This window comes from Solea solea, chromosome 12, assembly GCF_958295425.1.
Source record: "Solea solea chromosome 12, fSolSol10.1, whole genome shotgun sequence".
Classification (NCBI taxonomy): domain Eukaryota; kingdom Metazoa; phylum Chordata; class Actinopteri; order Pleuronectiformes; family Soleidae; genus Solea; species Solea solea.
The window spans coordinates 16,112,383-16,135,589 of NC_081145.1; the positions used below are offsets into that span (position 1 = coordinate 16,112,383).

General features: G+C 41.2%; 1 protein-coding gene across 2 annotated transcripts in view; it reads right to left on the minus strand.

The window, feature by feature from the left end:
- Positions 1 to 7,996: 7,996 nt before the first annotated feature.
- The window catches only part of tmem117 (transmembrane protein 117), a 36,912-nt gene continuing 21,701 nt past the window's right edge, over positions 7,997 to 23,207 (minus strand). For both annotated transcript variants that reach the window (XM_058646638.1, XM_058646639.1), the window contains exons 4-8: positions 19,085 to 19,184; positions 16,852 to 16,949; positions 14,883 to 15,042; positions 11,771 to 11,900; positions 7,997 to 10,818 (exon numbers count right to left, since the gene is read on the minus strand). In XM_058646638.1, coding sequence (XP_058502621.1) covers positions 10,157 to 10,818; positions 11,771 to 11,900; positions 14,883 to 15,042; positions 16,852 to 16,949; positions 19,085 to 19,184 — 1,150 coding nt within the window. In that variant the 3' untranslated portion in view covers positions 7,997 to 10,156. The remainder of the gene's footprint in view (positions 10,819 to 11,770; positions 11,901 to 14,882; positions 15,043 to 16,851; positions 16,950 to 19,084; positions 19,185 to 23,207) is intronic.

The following is a 23,207-nucleotide window of genomic DNA, read 5'->3' on the forward strand; positions in this document are numbered from 1 at the left end:
CTCTCGTGACCCATGTCTGCCTTCTCAGCTCCTCTTTATACCAAATGCAGATCTCTATATCTTACCAAACAGACGACGGACGACAGTTTCCTCAAATCCACTCTATTTGTTTTGTCTCACCACTGCAAGTGGACATTTTACGGATCACCATTCCCCCCCACTCTGAGTCATTGCTACATGAATCTGTAAGATATTACTGTTACTGGCATGAGTGTGCTTGATGTCCAAACATTTTTGCTGATTTCTAATTGATTCTCAATGATGATGATGATGATGACAATATCTTAGATAGAGTCCAGGCAGTTAGCATAAGGTTTTGTTGAAATATTTATGAGTCGTCTATATTATGTGGTGCTTTGTAGATTTTTTTTTTTTTTTTTTTTTTGTAAATTTTCTTTTAGGCTTGTTATTGTGTAATAGTGAAATAAAGTATTTCTGTTAACATTTAAGTCTTGTCTTGGACTTATGTGTGAGTCTACTTCACTTGAATTCATACGAATATTTAACGACTGGGTGATATATATCGCCGTCCGTCCTTGTGCAATACGATAGTCGACGCGCCAGGGCAAATATCGATATTTTAATTATTAAATTAAGGCACTCTGAAGTACTATTTATGTCTCCTCATGGTGGCGCTGCTCGAAGAATGAGGGAAACTTGGTTGGAAGTTACCTTGTCAAAGAAGAGGTAGTGTACAGCGGGATAATATGGACAAAGCTACATTAAGAGATGCTCCACCTTTATGCACGTTGTTCTCTATGTTGTGAATAAATAGAGAAATCCTGCACTTTTAACTTTTCACGGACGTTTTGTTTTACAGATATCCTGATGCATCGTTTTATGATTACCACCTATTTAAAGCGGTATTCATTATTAGTTTCATAAGCTGTGACATACCTTCTGAAGTCCTTGTGGTAAGTAATATCATAGTTTTTATGTTGATGAAGCATTAATACATGTATTATATGATAATATTAATACATGTTACAGCCCTTTTTAGATAGAAATGACATTTGTTCACATTAATCCAAATGATATTTAACAGCTCAAAGGTTGTTCTTATTAATGGATTACACTAAAATAATATAAATGAATTTAAAAAGATCCCTGATAAGATATCTAACTGAATTATACTGAAACCTCTAACAAGCATTTGGTAGTTATTGTGTCTCGTGGTCTTAATAATAATAATAACAATAATAATACTAATCTTAGGATTATGCTGGTTGATGAGTCGATTGCTCTTGCATATTTAATTTCCCTGTTGTAATAAAAAATGCAGTCATGCTGCATTATGAAGCTTTCATTTCACCACATATATCCATAACATATGTCCTGCTACACTTCTTTCTATAAGTAATGGATTAATATAGACTTTCTAGAGGAGAAAATATTATCTTTAGCCGCTTGAGTACATATTATTGAAGCCATTTATGAATTTATAGTCTGCTATACATCACATTTGTGTTGCACTAGCACATGTAAGGTTTTTGCTTACTATCTGTCGAGTTTGTGTGTTAATGAAGTCATGTTCAAAAATACGTGCATACGACGAGTAATGCTTTAGTTGCAAAAGCAAACTAAAGCATTATTGTTCCTTTGTCCTTTTTTTCGGGGTTCATTTGTATTTCAACATAAAACAATGTAATTATATTTGTATAAAATGCTATAACATAGGCTACTGTACCTGGTCTGAAGACAGGGTTGTTTCACAAGTGTTGTTGGCTTGTCAACAAACGCTGACCTGTTACCCTAACATGTGACGGTTGTAACAGACAATACCGTTTCCCAACTGTGGGGGGAACCCAAGAGCAAATCCCACATTGTGTTACATACATACTTACATCTTTTTTTTTTGCATCTTTTTCTTATAGAATGTAAATATTTCTTCCACTGCTCATGGTTACATGGCACAAACTTTACACTTTAGATGGATCACTAGATTGAAAAAAAAAATATTATATATATATATATATTATGAGTTGTTATTATTATTATTGTTGTCTGCTTATTTATTTCATTCTCTACACCAGTGGAAGATGAAATCTTAATATTCTGTTCTAATACTTAGAGTATGAACTGTTGTTTTTGTGCATTATCATTATCGCGTGTGTGTGATTACAGATTTGCCTTCTATTATCAGACACTTACTATAAATGTTTGATGCAAACAGATTATGTGTGATGTATGGCTCGCACAAGAACCAGTATCAGTAGCGCTGCTCGGTGACTTCAAATGTAGCTTGTGTGTAATATACGTCTCTATATTTAGATGCACTCCACTCTCCCTGTTGAAGCGCATATATATTCCACATATACGCCCCCCCCCCCCCCCCCCCCCCCCCATACTTTTTTTCCGTGCCTTTGGAGATGGTTGTAATACTTGTATCACAGAAGAGCACTTAAAGTTCCTAATATAATTATCTATCAGTTCACAGCCAGACAAATGAGTTCAGCCTGGAGATGGCTTTATTTCCCTGTGGAGCACTTTCTCTCCTACCAGCTGATTCCCTGACTCTGCCTCGCAGCTGCTTACATTAACAAACACACAACGTAATAGGATCCATTTACATTCAAACCTACTCTCCCCTCACTTGAGCTTTTTTTTTTTTCCCACCTCTTCTCTTCCACCCCCCTAAAACTTTTTTACCTTGAGTTATCATGACTTCAAACTCATCCTGGAGTTGAATGTTGGGACAGGGGTTGTAGCAGTGGACAGGGGACGTCGGCAGTAGACAGTGGTCAGTTCACAGTGGCTGCTGGTAGGGGGGTGGGGGCACCATCTGGTCTGGCTGCTTTGCTCCAGCGACTTCTACAGTAGCTGGTGGTGGCATGGAGCCAGTGGGCACCTAAGTAGTGATAGCACAGCAGGACAGACTGGTCTTCCAGCTGGCTTCTAAATGTCCAATTTTCCATGGCAGAGCTGAACCCTCTGCAACAGATGCTCTGACCCACGGGGTGTCTACTTCACTGCCTGTCCTATATACACCGTTAGTAACTGCGTACGTACCGTGTTGATTGTGGCTGGCGGGGCAAGGCAACAGAAAAAAGTCAGGTTTATTTCAGTGGGGAAATTTCAGCATAGAATTATTTATTTTTAATTCAATTTGACTAGGAAGTCATATTAAAGGTAGGACTGATGATCCTGGAATAGCAGTTAGAACAGGCTACGTTTTAAATTCAAAGGTCCAAGCCTTCAGAGCTCAGGAACGTGCACTTTCGGCACTTTTCGGGTGAAAAACAACAAATTCTGTGGATCGTGTGGATCTCAAAAGATCACAAAGACATAAAGTGAACCTACCTGTCCAGCCCATTCTGGGCTTTCAATTTTCGCCACCGTTCAAACGCAGCACAGATGTTCACTCTGGTCTTGGATTGCTTTGCATCAGCCTTTTTCTTGGCAGTAACTTTTCCAAAAACTGTTGCTGGCACCTTTTCTGCCATAATGTTGCTGCAACTTGTTGGATTTAGAAAGCTAGCATAAGCTCTGGCGTTGTCTTCTGAGCATGCCGTGATTAGTGCGCGAAGAGGGGTCCGCCCATGGGGGAGATAACAGTTTGATCGATGCATCATGTTCCAATTAATTAATTCAGACCGTTCATTATTTTTACAGGCCTGTCCACATTTTTTTTTATTTCTGTGAAAATGCATTAATTAATTGGCTGCAATGGGGGTGTGAAGAGGATTAAAAATCTCCCACCCCATCTTTAAAGTTAGAATCTCTTTTGCAAGTGCTGCTGACTCTAGTTGTATTCCTGTGTATTCTGTGTAGTTCATTTAGTTGTGGAGCATGAGAGAACTTAACGATTCTTGTTTTATAGAAGTCTGGACGTCTCTGCTTGTGTGTGTGTGTGTGTGTGAGGGTGTGATGGACTGCAGGTGTGAATCACTGTCTGATTGAATGCCATGTGTGTAAGTGTCTGGGCGGATCCTCGGAGCTGATTGGTCCTGCACAGGTGTTCAAGTATAAAAAAGGTCTGATTATCACAGCTGCAGCGGACTTTCCTTGAACCAGTCATAGCCGTACTGCCTGCACACACACACACACACACGCACGCACGCACACACACACGCACACACACGCACACACACCCCTCATGCTTGTTTTTAATGAACCTTGTTTGAAGTTGTTGTTGTCATGTGTTGCTGGTGGTTTCTCGGGAGTTTGGAAAATTGAGTCTTTTTATCTTGAGTCTTTGTTTTTGGTCTGTGGGAGGGAGCGAGAGAGAACATTCAAACTCCACTCAAAGAGAAGTCCTCCTTCAAACTATAGTTGACAAACATAAGTATCAATTGTTCTGTATTTGGTCCGACCTGGATTCAACCCCGTGGCCTTCTTGTTTCGAGACAACAGCGCTAACATCGCACCACTGTGTGAATAATGACTTCTGTCGGCAAAAAGAGGAGAACCATGAAATAACTTACGTTTTGGATTTTGACATCAAGTGGCGGGGCACCCCTTTGTTAGCAACGCTACCAAAATACACCACTCCAACTATAGCAGCAGAGAGAGTGCAGAGGGAATGTTTATTTTAAATATCTAAGTCCTCTTTGTCTGACTCATTTGGGACCGTGCGCTTTTGTTGGGAGTGTGTGAACACATGGCGTTCTCTACAGTCTACAAGTTTGTGTCCCAGATTTAACTGTGGCTGCAGCTGAAACTTAAATAGTCAGGATCGCCGCTGTTAATCGGGAACAGATTCACTCTACGAGACCGTCACAATTTTAATGAGTTCCAGCTCAAACTGATCTGCACAGAGATAGATAGATGATAAATAACATACATTTATATGGTTTAGTTGTAGCCTTACCTATAATTTTCCACAGGGGGCACTATGGAGTAGTTGGGTATGGGTTATATAAGCACCAGTGAACAATAAGGTACCTGGTATGGATGATGGGAAATCACATGTTTCATAGATCATTTGATTATTGATTTTGATTTATTTGCAGCTATTTTGTAAACCAAGCCTGTGTCAAATGGGAACCTAACCCAAAGTTAATCAGCATGTGGACATAAATCATTGAAGCGTACAACAAAACAACTATACACATAACTATCTGAGACTACAAGGCAGGTCGGGGTCAGTCTGGGAACCACGTCTTTGTTGGTACTGATGAACAGGGCAGTGGGTTTTAGTTCGAGGATGTCTGTGCGGTGATTATAAACCATATTTGTAGCATAATTAGATGACAGTGTATCGACATTAATCATGTGAAGTTTCATATACATCATCTTCACCCTGGGTTCAGCCACTACTGTTCACGGTGATCACAAAATCAATGTTCCACTTACGACTGTCAAACGCAGCTAAAAGCTAAAGAGCCCGGTCCAGGACGTTGATTGAAGGATGTTAAAATGTTTATCATGCTGTGGCTTTTTAAATCTTCTAGAGTGCATTTATATATTGTTTGATTTATTTATATATTTTTTTCAAATAACATAAAAAAAAAAAAAAAATCTATTTTCTAAAAGAAGCTTGATGGAACAACACTTAATCCAAGCACTTCAACAACCGGCTGCTGTCGTCCTGATTACTGCACATCACACCAGCAGTGAAGCAGTGAGTCCACATTTTCCGCCATTAAAGCCTTCACTTGCTTTGACCAAAAATAATTCAAATAGAAATGGAAACCTCTTCCCCCGAAGACAAGTAATAAGGCAGACACCATCATTATCACTATCCCATGTCTGGGGATTCAATTCTCCAACTGAGTTGTTGGATGTTTTGAGAGATTTATCTGACACCACAGGTTCCTCTGTGATGTATCAGAAACCTGCAGAAGGAATTGGTGATTCATTTGGCCGACGGGGACTGAAAGGGTCTTTGGGTTTAGTGGAGGGACTCACAGGGACACCGACTACCTGGCTGCGGCTGACTTCGCTCTCCCAGAGTCACAGAGCTGTCAGCACAGAGTGATGGGACATGATGCACTGATCTAATTGGCTCATGGCTGAAAAACAATGAAAGCGATTCCACTTGACCTGTAGTTGTGGTTTTCCTTCAATGTTTTTTTTTTCTTTTTTTAATAATATTAAGTGGGAACAAGTATTCCAGTTTACCAGTTACTAAAAGAACCCAGTTTCAATGGAAGTCCATGGGAAAATGAGCCTATAGTAGATAACTATTTGAGTTATACCATTTTCCTGTGTGGAGTTAATGGTGTTTAGTTTCAAGTCTTTGCCAATAGCACATTTAATAAATGATGTTCTAAATCATGTAAATTATTTTCTTAGAGGCAAATAGATGATAAAATGCAGCACATAGGAGTCCATCCATCCAGTAGAGGTCTAATTGCAGGTGACACCTCTGAATTTCCTGTTGTGCCAGCAAAATCACAATTCTGCAGCGGTCTAAATAGGAGTTCAAATTTATGGGTGATGTCACTACCTATTGCTGCCTAGTAACATTACAGGCACTTCATTTTCCCTCTACAAAGCTTCTCCTTTAATCCTGATTCTTGGGTAAAATATACTTGCAAAAAGTAAGTAATGTGGCATAAAACGCTTCCAGAAAGTTTGAACTCAAAAGCTGTAAAAAAAAGAAGAAAACTAATTGGTGAAAAGCAAAGTGAAATCGACCGTGATTATGCGTCCACTAAATGGAGGAAGTGATCAATACTCTGGTAAAACAACATGTGCATCAGGCTCCAACGCCACATGAACATTTTTTTGAAACCCCAGTTTTGATGTGTTTTGTTTATTACTGCATGACCCTCCAAAAAAAAAATCAATATCTCATTTCTCAGCTCAGTGGCAGACTCGGAAAAAGGCCTCAGTCAAACTACTAATACTCTGTGGCAATGAGATTTAAGTTTTTGCCTCAACAAACCATGAGAAACAGTAAGACTTCAGGAGTTTTTACACAGTGACTTGGTTTTTACATGTATGTTTTCATATTTACCACGCTACGCCTATAGCTGCTTCTCTCATTAAGGATCGTTTCCCGTGAGCGCTAAACCTTCACAAGAATCATGGCCACTGGAGATGAACTGTCGCAGAGATTTGGCCTGTGGTTTCATGGACACGCCATTTAGTCCATTTAACTGCCGCTCCATAAAAGATCCGTCATAACTCTGTTTTCTGTGCAGTGTGTCTCTTAAACCACTGGTTCCAAATCTTTTGGCTTCCAGCTTAACATTATCTACTAAAATGATACTTCACTCATCTTTTCTCAGATTGTTTAATTTGTGTAACTGTTAAATAATGTCTCTTATGTCAAGTTTGAAAAACAAATGAAAATATCTTTTTTTTTTTCTTAATGATCTATTTTTGGGGAAGGAATTCATAAAAAATAAGTTAAGATAGTGAAATAAATTGGGTTCAGTAGTTTTGGCGTTACCCTGCTTTCAAACAGATGAACTAAGACGTCTCACTTTGGACCAAACTGGTGCAACACCAGACCAATATTCACTTGCCTTAAGCCAAGTTCTGCTAATTTGGATAAATGGTGAAAACATTGGGGGGGGGGGATGAATAGAAATCACCACATTTCACTGTGGCTGTGGTCCTTTCTTTCAATTTGTGTTAAATAAACTTCAGACTGGGAAACCAATTGTGTTTATATTACCTGCAACCTGTTGAACAAAATAAAATAAATTCAAATTGTTACCACTGACATGCATCAAACAGTGTGTGAGTCCCGAGCACGACTCATTTTCATGTCTACGCAGGCCACATATTCAAGTGTCCTTGTGAAGATAGTATCATTACTTCTCGTATTGTACATATTAATTGGGTCAGCAGCTGCACGGAGCTTAACCTTATAGCTGTTGCTTGGCAACTATTTTCCAAAGAACACAGAAAAATTAAAATAAAGCTCTCGCTGGGAATTACATAACAAAATCAGTAACAAAACCAGAATACGTAACAAAGTGCCTACAAATGTATTCAGTCCACAAAGCAAACACTAAGAAATAATAATTAAAAAAAAACATATTTTAACACAGGAACCAATGGAAATGCCGGCAACACAATAAAAACAGTAAGAGCAACGCAGAGAAACGCACTCACTTTTATTCTAAACACAAATACATTAAATAAAACATATTGGACTCCCATGAGGTCCGACGAGGTTCTGCCCTTTGGTCAAACACAAAGTCTTCACAGAGCTGTGATGTAACGCAAAAGGAAAATCACAGAACCCAGAGCTGGAAAACAATTATAATAAAATGAAGTGACCTCTTCACAGATTTGCCTTTAACAGGATCAAAGTATAGTAAACACTTCACAAGCCTCCAGTGCAAAGAGTACAAAGAGGAAAAAAAACACACACTCACACACATCATGCACTATTAAGTGTCTTTTGCCTCCCCCCCCCCGCCATAATGAACACACACAGAGAACTGATCACAACTAGAACAGTGATAACCAATTAACGAATCGGTTCCATTTTCAAAAGCAATTTATTATGATAACGCGTACCACTTCCATTTAGTGACGGCCTCAATTGAAGAAACGTCTCGTTAATTAAAGACACGAGCGCCGTTTCTCCTCTCAAGTGAAGTCAATCGCGCCCAAAGAGCCGCTTATTTGGGCTAAAGCCTCTATTACTTTGGAACTTAGGTTCACACCCTTTCAACCATTTGTGTTGTTCACCATCCATCAGTGGTTCAGTCATCACTAAATGGAAAACTGTAAAGGTTTCAGCAGCAGATAAAACATTTCCGTTGTTGTTCATTTATCACTTATGGACATGAAAAATGGATCATAAACAAATGAAATAAGAGATTATTAATACAGCGTAATGTCTGAGTTTTAAGACTCATCAGGTTTATTGACTGATATTAATGAAGCCCTGCAGAGGTCTGTACTGCATCATCGTGAGTACATCATCGTTTGTAAGGGAAACTTGTGCATCAAAGGAGGAAAACCTAAACTTTCTTCAGTAGATACGTCGTTTTCTGAAAGATGTTAAAGAATAATGTATTATAATGCAGAGCGATGCAATAGCATATATATATCAATTCACTTTGACTAGCATATACATACTGTGAGCAGAGTAGTGTGTCCATGAGTAGATTTTCGATAAAAGGATACAATTAGTGTAGTTTCTAATGCATACGTTTAAGAAAAGTCTTATTTGGCATCTTTGGTTACGTATATATATGTATTCCTTTGTACACAATACACTTGGTAATCGTTTAGTTTGTACTTAAAGTAAAATCAAAAATCACTTGGAACACCTTTTTGGACCAAAGTATTTGTATTGTTAAGAAACTGCATTCCATATTTATACAATATTTTTAAAGGGCAGTGGTCAAAGCCAGAGGAAAGATAAGAGCTTCAGGTTTTCAGCTGTGTTTGATATTATTATTTTTTTTTTTTTTCTTTTACAGTAGGATCTTTTAAATAAATGTTTTCATGCATTTACAACAGTTTCTAAAACCTTCAAGGACCGTTTTAGACAAAGAGAAGCCCAGAGTTCTGGAGCATGAAGCTTCTCCCCGCACTTCAGGTCACGTGTTTATGCCAAGGGCAGAACCACCTTAGCTCACACTCTGTTGGTATTCAGGCTATGAGGTGCAGCAGCCGCATAAGCAATCAGGAGGTGGCTGAAAATTAGAAGCCCGGCGACACAAAGAGGTAACAATTGTCCGTACATGAAAGCATATATAGAACATTAACATAGCACGCCACAACAATGACATCTTCTGGTTGGTTTTCTATAGTGGTAAAGACAGTCGTTTCTGTTAGTATCTCAATATATGAAATATCAAGGCACTACTGTAGTTGTTACAGTGGTAGGATTCTGCAGAAATACTCCCGTGATATAAGCACCGACCAAAATCATCAGCCATGACGAGTAGAGTTATGGAAAATGCTAAATCGGAGCGAGCACCTTATCGATGATGATGATGATGATGATGATGATGGTGTGTTTGCATTCTGTTTTCAAAGACGTGTTCGTTGTGGAAATCGGTGCCACTTTCCGGGGCTTTTTAAAAAGGTTTTTGTTTACAAAAATGTGTGAATACAACTGCGGCAGCCGTCACATTAGCTTGGTCAATATCACTTTGTCCTTCATTTGAATCTCATAACGCGCTGGATCGAACGTCTTCCTGCAACAGTTTGGTCTGATCCAGAGAAAAGCATATCGATCTTCTGGCGTGGCTGTCTGCAGTCTCACAGTTCAAAGTCTCATGAGATCATGAGGTCACGGAGAGGGTTTGTGGACATCAAAAGAGACCGCTGGTTCCTCCTGCTCTGCGTTGTCGATCACAATGCTCGGATGTGTCTCTTGGGTTTCCATGGAATAAGTGGAGTTTGAGGAGGGAGATGCTCTGAAATGTGGCCCGTCCACTGACAGGAGCATGGGCGTTCCCGTTGGCTTCAGGGTCTCGCTCATCGACACGTGTGTTTCCTCCGGTGTCGCGCCCATCTCCTTACTGTACTCTGAGGGCGACTTCCTCTTTATTCTTTCATATGTTTTGTCTGGATTTTCTGTGAACGACTCGCTATCCTGAAAGCGCCCAAACAGCCAGACGAAGAACCCGAAAAGGACAAAAGCCCCCACACTCGGGATGAACGCCAGGCACTTGATGTCCATGCTGGCTCCAGTGTAACGGCTGTGGAGGACCACGTCCTGCTCCACGTAGCTCAGGTTGGTGACGGGATTGATGTTGGTGGAGCGCCACTCGTAGGTGAGCGTGCTGCGGTTGAAGTCGCTGAGTGTCTCCGGTTCCTCCACGATGTAGATCTTCTCACCGGGCCCAACGTACTGGCCATATTCGTAGGGTTTGTAGAAGATCTGGTTCTTCCACATGTTGAGGTCCAAAATCAGCACGAGGAAGATGATGCCGTAGTTGAACCACTTACCTGTAACGAGACATGTGACCTCTGTTACAGACAGATCATTTTACAGACGGATCGATGTGCCACGCGAACCAAATTCTAAGGCAGACGGGGCAAATGTGATGTCACGTTCATTTATCGAGAGCCTCTCTCTCTTTACAAATACCTCATATGCTAAGACGGATCGCTCCATTTGCAGGTGCTACTTCCTCTCCAGTATCTTCTAACGAGATCACTACATTACCACGAGACGGTCATCTCGCCAGGTTGACTGATTGCACGCAGATGTCTCCGCGCGTACACGCGACACTACTCCCGTCCTCTCCCCGAGATATATCGTTAATAAGCTTTTAGTTAAACCAATCACGTCACACCGGATCCATTTCCATGATGCTTAATGGATATGCGATGTATTAGGGTTAACAACCTTTCCCAAATCACCGAGCGTCGGCTTAGCATTTAGAACAGGAACATTGGTTTTTAGCCTTTCTTGCTGGTTGTGAGTCACCGTGTGCATGCGGCAGAACAAATTGGAGAAACCGGGGAGGGTTTTAAATAGAAATACTCACTCACCGGTGTACATTGACACAAATGTGACAGACGATGAAAGACACATCTCGCATGACGGGGGAGGAATGCGAGGAAGTAAGAAGTTTCCGCGGTGGAGGCACCTGTGTGCCACATCAGCTGCACATCAATAATAAATATCGTGGTTTCACCATCACACTGTTCCTCCAACAGAGGAAACTGCAAATCTAGAGCACACACAGCACTTTTCTGTTTCTAAACTTCTGTTCAGAAACGGGCTAAAGTTAGCTTTCCCTTGTGGACATTTTGATTTTATTTCTGCTCCTTAATCAGTTTAGGAATATGTGTGTGTGTGTGTGTGTGTTCAGACGTGTGCGTGGAGCTGTAAATGCCCTCTTTTTGGGAAGAATATGAGATGACCCTGCTCTCTTGTATGCAGCGACCTCACCTGTGATATGAATGTGGTACTCATCTTTGAAGATTCCCTTGCAGACAGGGAGCTTGACCTTCACATGTGTTGTTGACATCCCTGGTAAATTCATATCTAGATCACCCATGAACTGAGGAAACTCCCAGTCCTGAAAAAAAAGAACATACATGGAGATACATTTGTTTTTTTTTGTTTTTTTTTAATGTAACCTTCATTTAACCGTGATATTTTAATAAATATCACAAATATAAGAAATAGAGTACAATAACTTAAAGTGAAACAAGCACAGAGATTTAAATTTGCCATGGTGCCCGTGGAGCCTCAGCTGAACACATTTAAATAAAGGCAGCGCGACATGCACAGTGTCAGCCATGTATCATGCTTTACTGGATGTCAAACACATCACTGAACTTTTCATATTAGCCCAGTCCCTGTGGAGGCTCTTCACACACTGGTTGTAGGTCAAACATGGTGCCAGCTGTTGTAGACTCTTGACTAACTGTGTTTACAGGCTGGCGGAGTGTACTAATGTGCGATGGGATATCAACACGTCAAAACACATCAACAGGCTCCTCAAACTGATGTTTAGACGCTGCCGGAACCCCGTCGTGTCACTTAGCTCTTATTTTTGTTGTTGTTGTTGTTAACATTGGGGAAAACGGGATTCACTCTTAGCAATGAGTGAATTTCAAATTTCAATTTTGTGAAAATATAGATTTACACTTATTGAGTTCAGTTTGTCTAAAAAAAAAAAAAAATCTAAATTTGGAGATAAATAGTTTAGTTGTATTAAGGACACATGAAATAAAAGCTTTAACACTACACTATTTAATTAAAGGTAATAATGTGTAGTCTTATTTTCTTATTCCTTAAAATACTGACTTGTGATGTGTACGTATATCAAGGATTGGTTTAATAACATTTGATGCTGGTGATGTTATTATAATAATAATAATAATAATAATCCTTTTAACATTCTGCTTGCTTCTCCACAAAGTCCATTTCTATTTGCTCCAAACTGTGCATTAACGTGTGTCACTGTACGTCGTGATTGTGACTCACCTTGCATTATGTAACCGCACTCGGAAACAAATTAAACTAATGAAAATATCACAGTGAGTGATGGAAAGGGGAAAATTAATACTTCAAAATTGTTTCTTCCCATTGCGCTGACTTAATCATCTCACAAATTAGTTTTTGTCAGACACACAATACCAGGTGTTTTTCCCCCAGATCAGCTACATTTGCTGTTGGAGCATGTTGCTACATTAAATTACCACAAGCCTGCATTTAATATATCCTCATGTGATCCAGAGTGTCCCATGCCAGTATCTATGAACAGCTTGGTTATGGCCCCCCTGATATTAATTAAGCTCTCTCCTCCTCTTCCATAGCTGCAGTATCTGTTGCTATAGTAGTAAAAGCCATGGCATTTAAACCAGACGCCAGCATCCTGCTGCAAAACACATTTCTTTCCACAGTGAACTGAGAGAGAGAGAGCGTGTACATGTGTATGCATACACTCTTTCAGTTTTTTTGGGGGAAAAAAACAAAACAAAGAGTACAATTATACACAAAACTATATTTTAAAAAGTAAAATCCAGCTCAGAGGCAAATCCTGACAGGTCATTAATTGGGGAATGAATTAGTTTGAGAACAACAACGCCTACCGATTCACATGAATGTAGGAGATTAACTACGGCACCCTGTGCTCCAACATGGAGGTAAATAAAGCTGCTGGGAGGGCTGGAAGATTTTTTTATTGACTGAGGGAACACAGCATTGGCCGCCAGTGGACAGGCCCTGTATCAGCGGAAGTTAACTCTACTCATAAATAACTGTAGTAAATGTTCTTGCTGTACACTGTGCAGAAAATGAGAAGACCCCATCGTAAACAAATCAAGTATTCGAGTGTGCGAGCGGGCGAATGATATACTGCTGAGTTCAAGGCAGAGGCAATTGCAGGTCCAGTGTGGCTCAAGGAGTCAAACGGAGATATCACAACTGGTATTTCATGTTACATTAGGTCTGTGGCTGGATATGTGTTGATAGGGTCAGGAAGCCAAAAAGAAAAAAAGCTGGCCGAAGCGAGAACGCAGCGGAAAGCGCACGCATATACTGTAGACGAAGCCATTTCTATATATCTGCGTAATCACAATAATTGAGTAAATGAATGAGGAAAAATACCATAGTGTGCACTAATTACTGCCCAGAGCAGCTCCTTAAAATAACAAATTGTTTCAATAAATATGTCAAGAAATCCCTTTTACTACGACATAGTATCATGGGAATTATGATGGTGTTATTGCCCGGTTTCTGTGGAGAAGATGCTCTCGTGCAATTGCAGGCTCTTATTAATTAGCATAATTAACAGAGTATGAATGCATATTCGGGGGATACCAAATGCAAGCCTTGCAGCACGTTAGCCACCATCGAGCCCAAATGAAATGCATTCATCCAGCACATAACGGGGGGCTGAGGTGTACTGAATTGGACTTGTGGCTCCGGCTCCATTTTCCTGACTCTTCCCCCCCCCCCCTCATATACGTCCTCATGTTATGTGTTTTGTTTTTTCCCCCCAGACAAACACATTTGCATATTCATGAGACACTGACACAGGCTTTATTGATGCACACTCTCCTGTGGGAGGGAGGACACTGGCTGGGGGGGGGGGGGGGGGGGGGGATGGGGGGGGGTTAGAGTGGGGAGCAAGAGAAAGTAAGAAAAACTCCAATCGTGTGAGTCATCATTAAAGAAAATAAACTGGGCTCACAAGGGAATGACGAGGGAATGGTGAGTTCATTGCCGAGGTCTGGGAAAAAGGTGGATAAAGGGACTCGGAAAAAAAGACTGGAAGAGTAAATAACAGCAGTTTGCATGTCTGTGTATGAGTTTGTGTGTCTGTGTGTGCGCTTGTGAGACACAGGAAGGGAGCAAGTGTTTGTGTCCGTGCCAGCTGAGAGTGATCAAACACCCCTCTCAATGCTCTGTGCCGCAGTGCCCCATTGATGAATAGGATTTGGATGGTGGAGGGTGAGGTGGGTTAGAGAGTGAGCCAAGAGATGTCTGGGCTCCCTCCTCCTGTGTTTTTTTTTTTTTTTTTTTAATTGGCCACATGGGAAAGGTATACCTGCATGACAATGAGAAGGTCGAAGACCAAGATAAAAGAGGCCAGAAAGGCTCTGGAGACCTCATCGCTGGGCAGGAAACCACGGTTCAGGTTGTCCCAGCTGATCCAGTCGGTACTGAGGACCAGAAGCACCACTGACGTCAGAAAGATTAGCACTGACCTGCAGGAGAGAGAAAAGAGAGGGGGATAAGAGACAGGTGAGAGGAAGGACAAAAAGAGGCAAAACTAATGAGTAAAAACTGAATGATGTGAATGTAAAGGGCTTAAAAAAAAACATGTTTTTATTTTTATTACTTCAGTGTAGGAGAGGTGCGCGGATGATATTATATAGCTTGGAAGACAAACAACCCGCCGACTTCAATTCCAAGAAAAGATAAATCAGATCTACTTTCACTTCTCACTAACTCTTTGTTTTGAACAACATTTCTTTTCTTTTTCTTTTTTTCTTGGAATTGAAAAATGGCAGAGTAAAAAGCTTCCGTGAAGATGAAGGTGCAGACAGGCAAAATCAACTGTTTACTGATGCAGAGACAGTGCAATTCAAAACCGCTACCGCATACATATTTCCATGTATTTACATATTCAACATGAGCCAAACTATTTCATTTATCTGTGCGCAGTGTTTTTCCTGCATTTTTCTCACAGTGAATTTTTGTGGTTTATGCCATATTGGAGATATTGTGCATTCACTGTGTGTAGTATCTTAAGAGAGGCGCAGCGACAAAGGCGACGGTTTTATGCTCCACTGTGTGTTTTGTTTCAATGTCACCCAGTGATTACGGTGGCGTTTGTGTGCATTCTCACACCACACATCAGCGTGGCTGCATTGCAGATAGTGCGTGTCATTATTTATCCCATTTTAACTGTTGGGCAGAGACATTTTCAGGGCTTTTAGTTTTTCCACCGTTTAATTCTTTTCTCAAGCAGAAGCAGCTTCAACGTTAACTCCAAAACACTGCACACCGATGTTGTTCACCCAGTATTGTATCTGCTTACATTTTCCCGTATCGCCTTGCCTTCTTGGCCTCGTATTGACGAGATATGTAGGCAGTTATTAATCGTACTTTTCAATCTCTGATCTTCCAAATAACGGCTCGTCAGATCGAGCGTTGCCAACGCTCTTTCATCGATAAAGCGGAGGGCTGCCTAAAAAGAGTCACAGAGCATTTTGTTTGCTTGAACTGTCATGAATGCAAGGCGATCAAGTGTGAATCAAAACTACAAAAGGAAATGTTAAACTGCTTCTGTCCTCTGCTCTCATGTACATATCAAAGAGACCATATCCTCTCCTCCTCCTCCTTCTTCACTTTACCCTACATGAACCAGTGGAGACGGCATTTGCATTGAGAGACAGCATTAAGCTGCATTAGTGCATGAACACAACTGGGACTGCGCAGTGATGATGTAATACTTTTAAATAGCCAACAATTCCACTTGGCTTTGTAGTAATGGGCGTATCGGACACGGTTTGCAGCGTTTGTTTCGCACTTATCTTAGGGTCACAGTTTGTGGTAAGAATGTTAAAGGTTGGGCTGCGGTTCATACCACAACCTTGCTGTGTCCATTGATTTTCACCCTGTTCTTCTAATTAAAGGTGCTGACACTGAGTGAGAGAAGATTAACATGGCTATTGACTGCGTGAAACCCCGCAATGGGCTGGAGAGACCACACAACACACACACACATCTAAAAAGCCTTAGGTTATACTATAAATTCAGTGAGCTAGTAGGTAGTAAGTCTTACACTCGGGGTCAAAGGTTTTAAAACAACCCATATTTTTCAAAATTCATGTAAAAGAAAAGGGAGGAAACAAGATTTAGTTTAACCAGAAACGGGTCTTTTTCAGAGGTCGGTGAATTTATTTCAACAAGATTCAATGATTTCTTCTTTTCACTGATTCCACACGGAGTTAGAAACACCTTTCGTCTACAGGTACACATTTCTATCTCTCACACGAAGACGAGCCTACCAGAAGAGAAAGATCCTGCGTTTTCCTTGTTTCCAGAATCTTCTGGCAGCTTTGCCCCAGTCTGGATAGTGCTCATCCTGGAGCATCATATCTGTCACCTGCAGAAATGAAGGCGGTTTTGAAAAAAGTGACCTTGATTATGACGACTGGATGTAAAGATGATAAATCTATAGGGACATTTCTCCGGTTTCAAAAGTGACTCTTGAAACCCATCCAACACTTTCAGGACAGGGAGAGAAATGGAAAAAACGTCAGTGACTAATTTTGCTAATGCCCTAGTGACTGGATGGGGTGTAAATCACGGCGAAGACCCACAAATCCTGTGGAAAGACTTCCCAGAAGACAGGAAGCTGCACAGCAGCACTTCAATGCCCACGGGTTTTAAGAATGGGATAATCAATAATTATAAGAACAATGAAAGTGAGATACGTTTTAGTGTCCACGTACTTTTGACGATCATACAAACAACAACAAATCATTAATAGTGTCTGGATGAATGATAACAGCAATACATCATTTTATCCCGCGCTGTTTGGATCATGCACATGGGGAGAAAATGCAAACATAAATCAAATCCAAAGGATCCAAACCGTTGAATTGCTTGCAGTGAGGTAACAGTGCTAGCCCTTGCACCACCGTGTGCCCATGTCCTCTAATTGTCAGTGGTAGATTTTTTTTCCTGCAACAAAGAGGTGATGTTTTTGCCTGTGTTTCTCAGTCTGTGAGATCTGGATGACATTTTCAGGGGTAGGCTATGTAGGTTATGGGCCATGGAAAAAAAAAAAGTTACATTTCTATGGTCTGGATTTTGGAGTGGGTCGACACTGTGGGAACCTGATTGACCTCTGCAGAGAGTTTGAGCTCTCCGAGTGCTTTTTCTATTATTATGGATTCAGCATTGTATCATAAAGCTTTTGTTCGGATATAAAAACAATTTCACGATATACTTTGTGAGGAGAGTGCAAAGGCAAGGTCAGTTTGTCAATGAAGTGCCTCACTGCAGAAACTGTAGCTCGTGCTGGAAAAAGAATCCGTATCGAAAAGAAATCTATGAGACGCTTCTCTCTTTCTTTCTCTCTCTCTGCAGCATTACAAAAACAGACACTCTGTCCGCTCATCTAGTGAGCACAAGCTTTAAATCTGTGATGCGTAGGAGACATAAAGGTCGTCTTCAAGTACCTTGTTGAATTAATGAAATGTAAGAAACCTTCAGAGTAATTTCTGGAATCAGCACTTTGCCATGGCCTAACTTCCACACTCTCTCTCTCTCTCTCTCTCTAACACAAACACCCTCCCTGATTCACTTTCTTCCTTCCGAACAGATTCCACTTTTCCCCTTCCCCTTCACCTCTGTCTTTCTCCTTGCATTCCTCCCCCATCCCCTCTCCCCATTTCTCTCTCTTTGCTGTCTGTACTGTTGAATACTAATGTGACCTGGTGCGGGAGCTTGTCAAATTTCCTCTGTTGTGTGCACGCCGGTGTCAGAGCCCTACTCCTCCTCCCACCACAGGTAGTTCCTCTCCCAGCAGAGCGCTCCTTCTCTCCTCATGTCGACAAATGAACGGAGGTACGTTTCACCCCTAATATAGTCTGTCGCTCCCTTTTCATCCACTGTTTCCTCTGACCCTCCGTACATCACATCCTCATGTTACCCTGAGGATTTGGTGGCAGATTGAACTGGACTACTGTCGGGAGCTGCAATGATTGAGGGGCTACACTGACCTAGAAATTAGATGAGAGAATGACTTGAATCATAGATACGGTTTTACCAGACGTGTCGTAAGAACATAGTTAAGGTTTAATGTAAGGTTTGTGATCAATGAAATATGCTTTTTTATATAAACTATGAAAGAAAAGGGCGTTTCAATGCCTTTCGTGCGTCTATGATACTAGTGGAGTTATTTGTATCTGAAAACGGGCTCTTTCAAACATTATTATCCGACCTCACTGAGGGAGCGTTTGTATGTATACAGCAGCAGCGCAGGGGCGAGCAGGACCGAGGACGTCTATCCTGTCGACCAGGTTTTTTTGAGCAGTAGAATTCGCTTTGTGTTTTCAGCCGTAGTCCAGCCCGTTTGCAAACTATCTTGCTTTACTAGCACTATGTTGCAAATCACTTCCTGTGTGCGACGGAAGATCACCGACAAGAAACAAGACGTTTGTTTGTATTCAAAAGTGACATAAAATGAAATCTTTCAATAGATACACATCTCTCTAATGTTGAGGATCTCACCATCCAAGCAGTGACAAAGTCTCCCATCCATGTCCCCACTGCTGCGATCTTCATAAAACTCTCATTCCTGATGACCATGTACTCTGTCACCATGTGAGGCCTGCAAGGGAAAAAAAAGACCAGGAGTGACAAGGACATAGATTAAACATAGTGAAGGTTATAAGGGTAGTAACAGCAGATATAAAGGGGAAAAAAAATAAGCTAAAAGAGAGAGAGAGAGAGTCAGTGGAGGGCAAAAGAGAAAAGCATCCTGATGCTAGTTGTCAGTCAATATCAATCTAATCCTGTGAAAACAATGAGTGATGGCTTTTCTTCCAAAAAAAAAAGGCCTTGAGGTTATTAAACAATTTACAACAGCACAATTGAATTCATGCAGTATGACCAGTTTCATTTGGTCCTGCAGTGTTTGGCAAATTATCCGTTTGTTTGGCACATTTGTCTCGCGTCTAGTGGATTTCAAATCAACCCGGCCGACCCGATGAGAGCCCTCCCGTTAAAGCACGGGGTCTAAATGAGCTCACCTCATGTCGACTGGCGCATAAGGGAAGTGAAAACACTGACTAAGCCAAAACGCACAATAGCATCTAATAAGAAATGACATGCTTTCTTTGGACTTTTAGCGTCGCCTTCATCTTTGCACAGTAAGTGCATCTCATCTAATAAGAGGCTTTTGTTCAGTCCCACAAACTCACCAACCCAGCATGCTTACACACACACACACACACACACACGCACGCACGCATACATAGTACATCAGTCCATTTTCTCCAGGTAATAGCACATGGAGTGAAGAAAAGTGGGTCAATCGCCTCCTATATGGGGACTTGTGCCGTTGGAGGGAGTAACAGAGCAGAGGGAGTAAGGAGGCCTGTTTGATCTCCTGGCAGCCAGTGTCAGAGGAGCAGGTGGGCGCCTCCCCCCACACCACAGGTCACACTCATGAATATAATAGATGGCGATAGATAGAGCTCTGGCTGTGCTTTCAAGGGGTCATATTTGAAGTCAATGGCTCCATTCTTCTTTGTTTTCCCTGGTTATTTTCTGGCCACTAGCAACCAACAATAAAAACATCGCACAGATGGCTCAGAGGAAACCTCGCCGGCTCGTATTTAATTCCCCCTTTTTATACGTTTCATTTCGTCTTTTAGCTGATTGCATTAAGGGTTCCGTTTGGCACACTCCTCACTTTATAAATGAGTTGTTACCTAAACAATCTATTGGAAAGCATTAGGGGTTTTAAGCATTCCGTTAATGTAGCAGCTTTACTAGGTGTTCATTTTTAATTCATTCTTGTACCTCGTCACATTATGAGTCCAGATAGGAACATCACTCATGAACGCTCACAGGCAGAGCAAGAACAATTAATAGTGAAAAGCCAGAGATGGTTTTCGTCAACCTTTTCAGTGCAACTGTGCAGCAAATACTCTTCCCTGGAAGGAAACGTTATAAATCATATGTCGTCAATGCAGCCTGCGTTTAACCAATGTGACAGATTTGTATTGACCAAAGTGTGCAGTACTGCAGGTGACGTATTGCCCCATTCAAACCAGCAAATAAAATGGCCTTGATTGGAATGGCGATTTATATCTGCATTAAGTCAGTTAGACAGTCAGTGGATTGGCACTGCTCCAGTTACCAAGGAGATCCCACTGGGAGTCATTTACCCGCAGCTAAATTCTAATCAATACTTCTGGAAATGCTGTCTGGCGCCACATGCTAGGTTTTAAATCTAAAAAGAAAAAAAAGAAATAATACACCACTGCCAACCGCTGCCCTCCTCACATGGTTAAGTGAGCAAACGTTACGCCTGTGCTCCTGAAGGTTTTTTTTTTAAATGCAGAGTACCTATGATGAGTTTGGGGACTCTTCACACTGCATGATCAGAGGCAGAAATCCCTTACTTATTCATGCTGACTGAAAATTTAATGGCCTTTAGAGTCGGGTGACCTAATGAGAGAACTCAGTGTAGTGGAACATCAGTACAGTAGCACCATGAATAATCGGCCCCAGAATGGCTCCCGTGGCTTAGTCGCAGAGCCAGTGGCAGCGGCAGTGCCAGCCATTCGGCTCAGCCAGCTCTGACCCTCTGTGGAATGTTATCAGGTTTTCCACACTTGTTCAGACATAATATTCATTGACATTTCAATGCCTTTCAAAGTCTTGTTCCATCACATGCAAGAAATTACAATTTTGCGCTACAGAGGTTACAAAGTTTTAGAGTTAGAAGTTTGGACCCTATACTCTGGGTTTGACATTAAATTCACTATTCACCTGTATGTGATCGCCGTTCTTGGATTTGGGGCGACATCCTTGATGCTACGAGGTCTCTGTGATTTATATACTGTAGCTGCAGTAATATCTCCGGCACTGGTTCTAATTCTAATGCAGCTTGAGGTTTTGAAGATATTTCCCCCCTCGTCTTTGTCTGTGCAGCCATTACTGCTCATGTTCATAATTCTTCCATTTATATTCACTCCAGTCGCACTGGTCGTTCCGATTTTTTTCCATCATAAAATGGATCATCTACTGTGCGCCAGACTTCTTCTTTGCAGTACATATTGTAAGCGGTGATAGACCGGGATCTGGGTCTCAATTCAGTGTTATTGTTTATGACCGTCAGTGCTGCAGTCAGACGGGGCTTAACAATCTGAAGTGATGTGGTCTTGTGCACAGAGTTACAGCAAGTGTTCTAATAAGGCCGAGACTCTAATGATTAAATGATAAAAAAAAAAAAAAAAGTCAATTACAATTTCCCAAGGCCCCAAGTAATTTCTCTGACTGTCCAACAGTTAAAAACCCAGATTCTTAAGTTCATCTACACCCTAATTAAAGGTGCTATTTGTAATTATAAGATACAATCAAGTTAACATTTCCCCTAATTGTTATATCGACACATGGTCCAAGCCTAGTTTTATTTATTAATACCAAAGTGCAGATTTTTCTTGTTAAAGTTTCATCCACAGGTTATTAAAACACTCACATTTTGGGGTTTACCACTTTCTGTCCTGAGCTCGTCTCATTCCGGCCGCATATCTCGAAAACTCTCTGCTGATATTGACATTATTCTATTGTTTTTATTGTCAGACTATGTTGTAAACCTTCCTTTTTTCCTGTTTCTGTGCAGCATACGACAGTTTTTTTGGCGCTTGCAGATTCGGTGTGGTGAAATAACCAGTAGGTGTGGCCCAAAACTGCACCGTGATTGGTCTAAATCTCCTGTCGTGCCGCAGATTGTGTTGTCGGGGTGTAAACAGAGCCGAGAGGAAGTGCTAGAGGAAGTTCTTCTCCCTCAGATCAAACGATTTACATTATGTTAAGAGAGGTTATTACAGGCGCATGACAAAACAGGACTGTTGGTGATGTGCTCCTGTCAGATTTGTAATTAAAAAGGTCTTCCCCGCAACACCTTTGTATTTTCAAACTCAACAGCAGCCCACACCGGAGCATAGAGCAAAAAGCATGTTTGCAGGGTCGACAGGTTTGTTGATTTAAAGCGAAGGATTTATGGTCCAATTTTATTTTAATCAAAATCTCAACTCCAATATTTTCAGCGGTCCGTGGGTGCACACCTGATAATTACGGTTATGAGACAGCACGCTAAGGGAGCTTTTCACTTGTGAGTCATCAAATACCCTAATTTTGACATTTTTCTCAGTGTCCGCTTGGACCCATTCTCGCACGCTGGCTTTAATAAACTTGTTATCTCCGTCAGACAGCCAGTGGCTTTGCGATAGAGGTAACTGAGTGACCCTGTCTGCCCTAAGAATCCTGCATTCATTTTGAAACATTACTTTTCAACCTTGTCAGACTCCACATTGGAATGCACTGCTTGTCTCCTCCCTGTGTGCGACAGTATCCAGCATCACATTTACTGAGCAGCATATTATCGGGGACTATAAGCTGTCAATATATACCCACTCTTCACTATCCCTGTAACCAAGGCAAGTTAAACCCTCAATCTCTATTCATCAGTCAGCATTAAATCATGTACTGTGTTAACCTAGCTGTAGATTGAGTCCTTTATTCTTATCAGTCCTGCGGCTCAGGAATGAGAGCGAATACCTTTAAGCAATATCCTGGACAGCACTGTATCAGTCCCTATATTCACTCTATCACTCTCCCA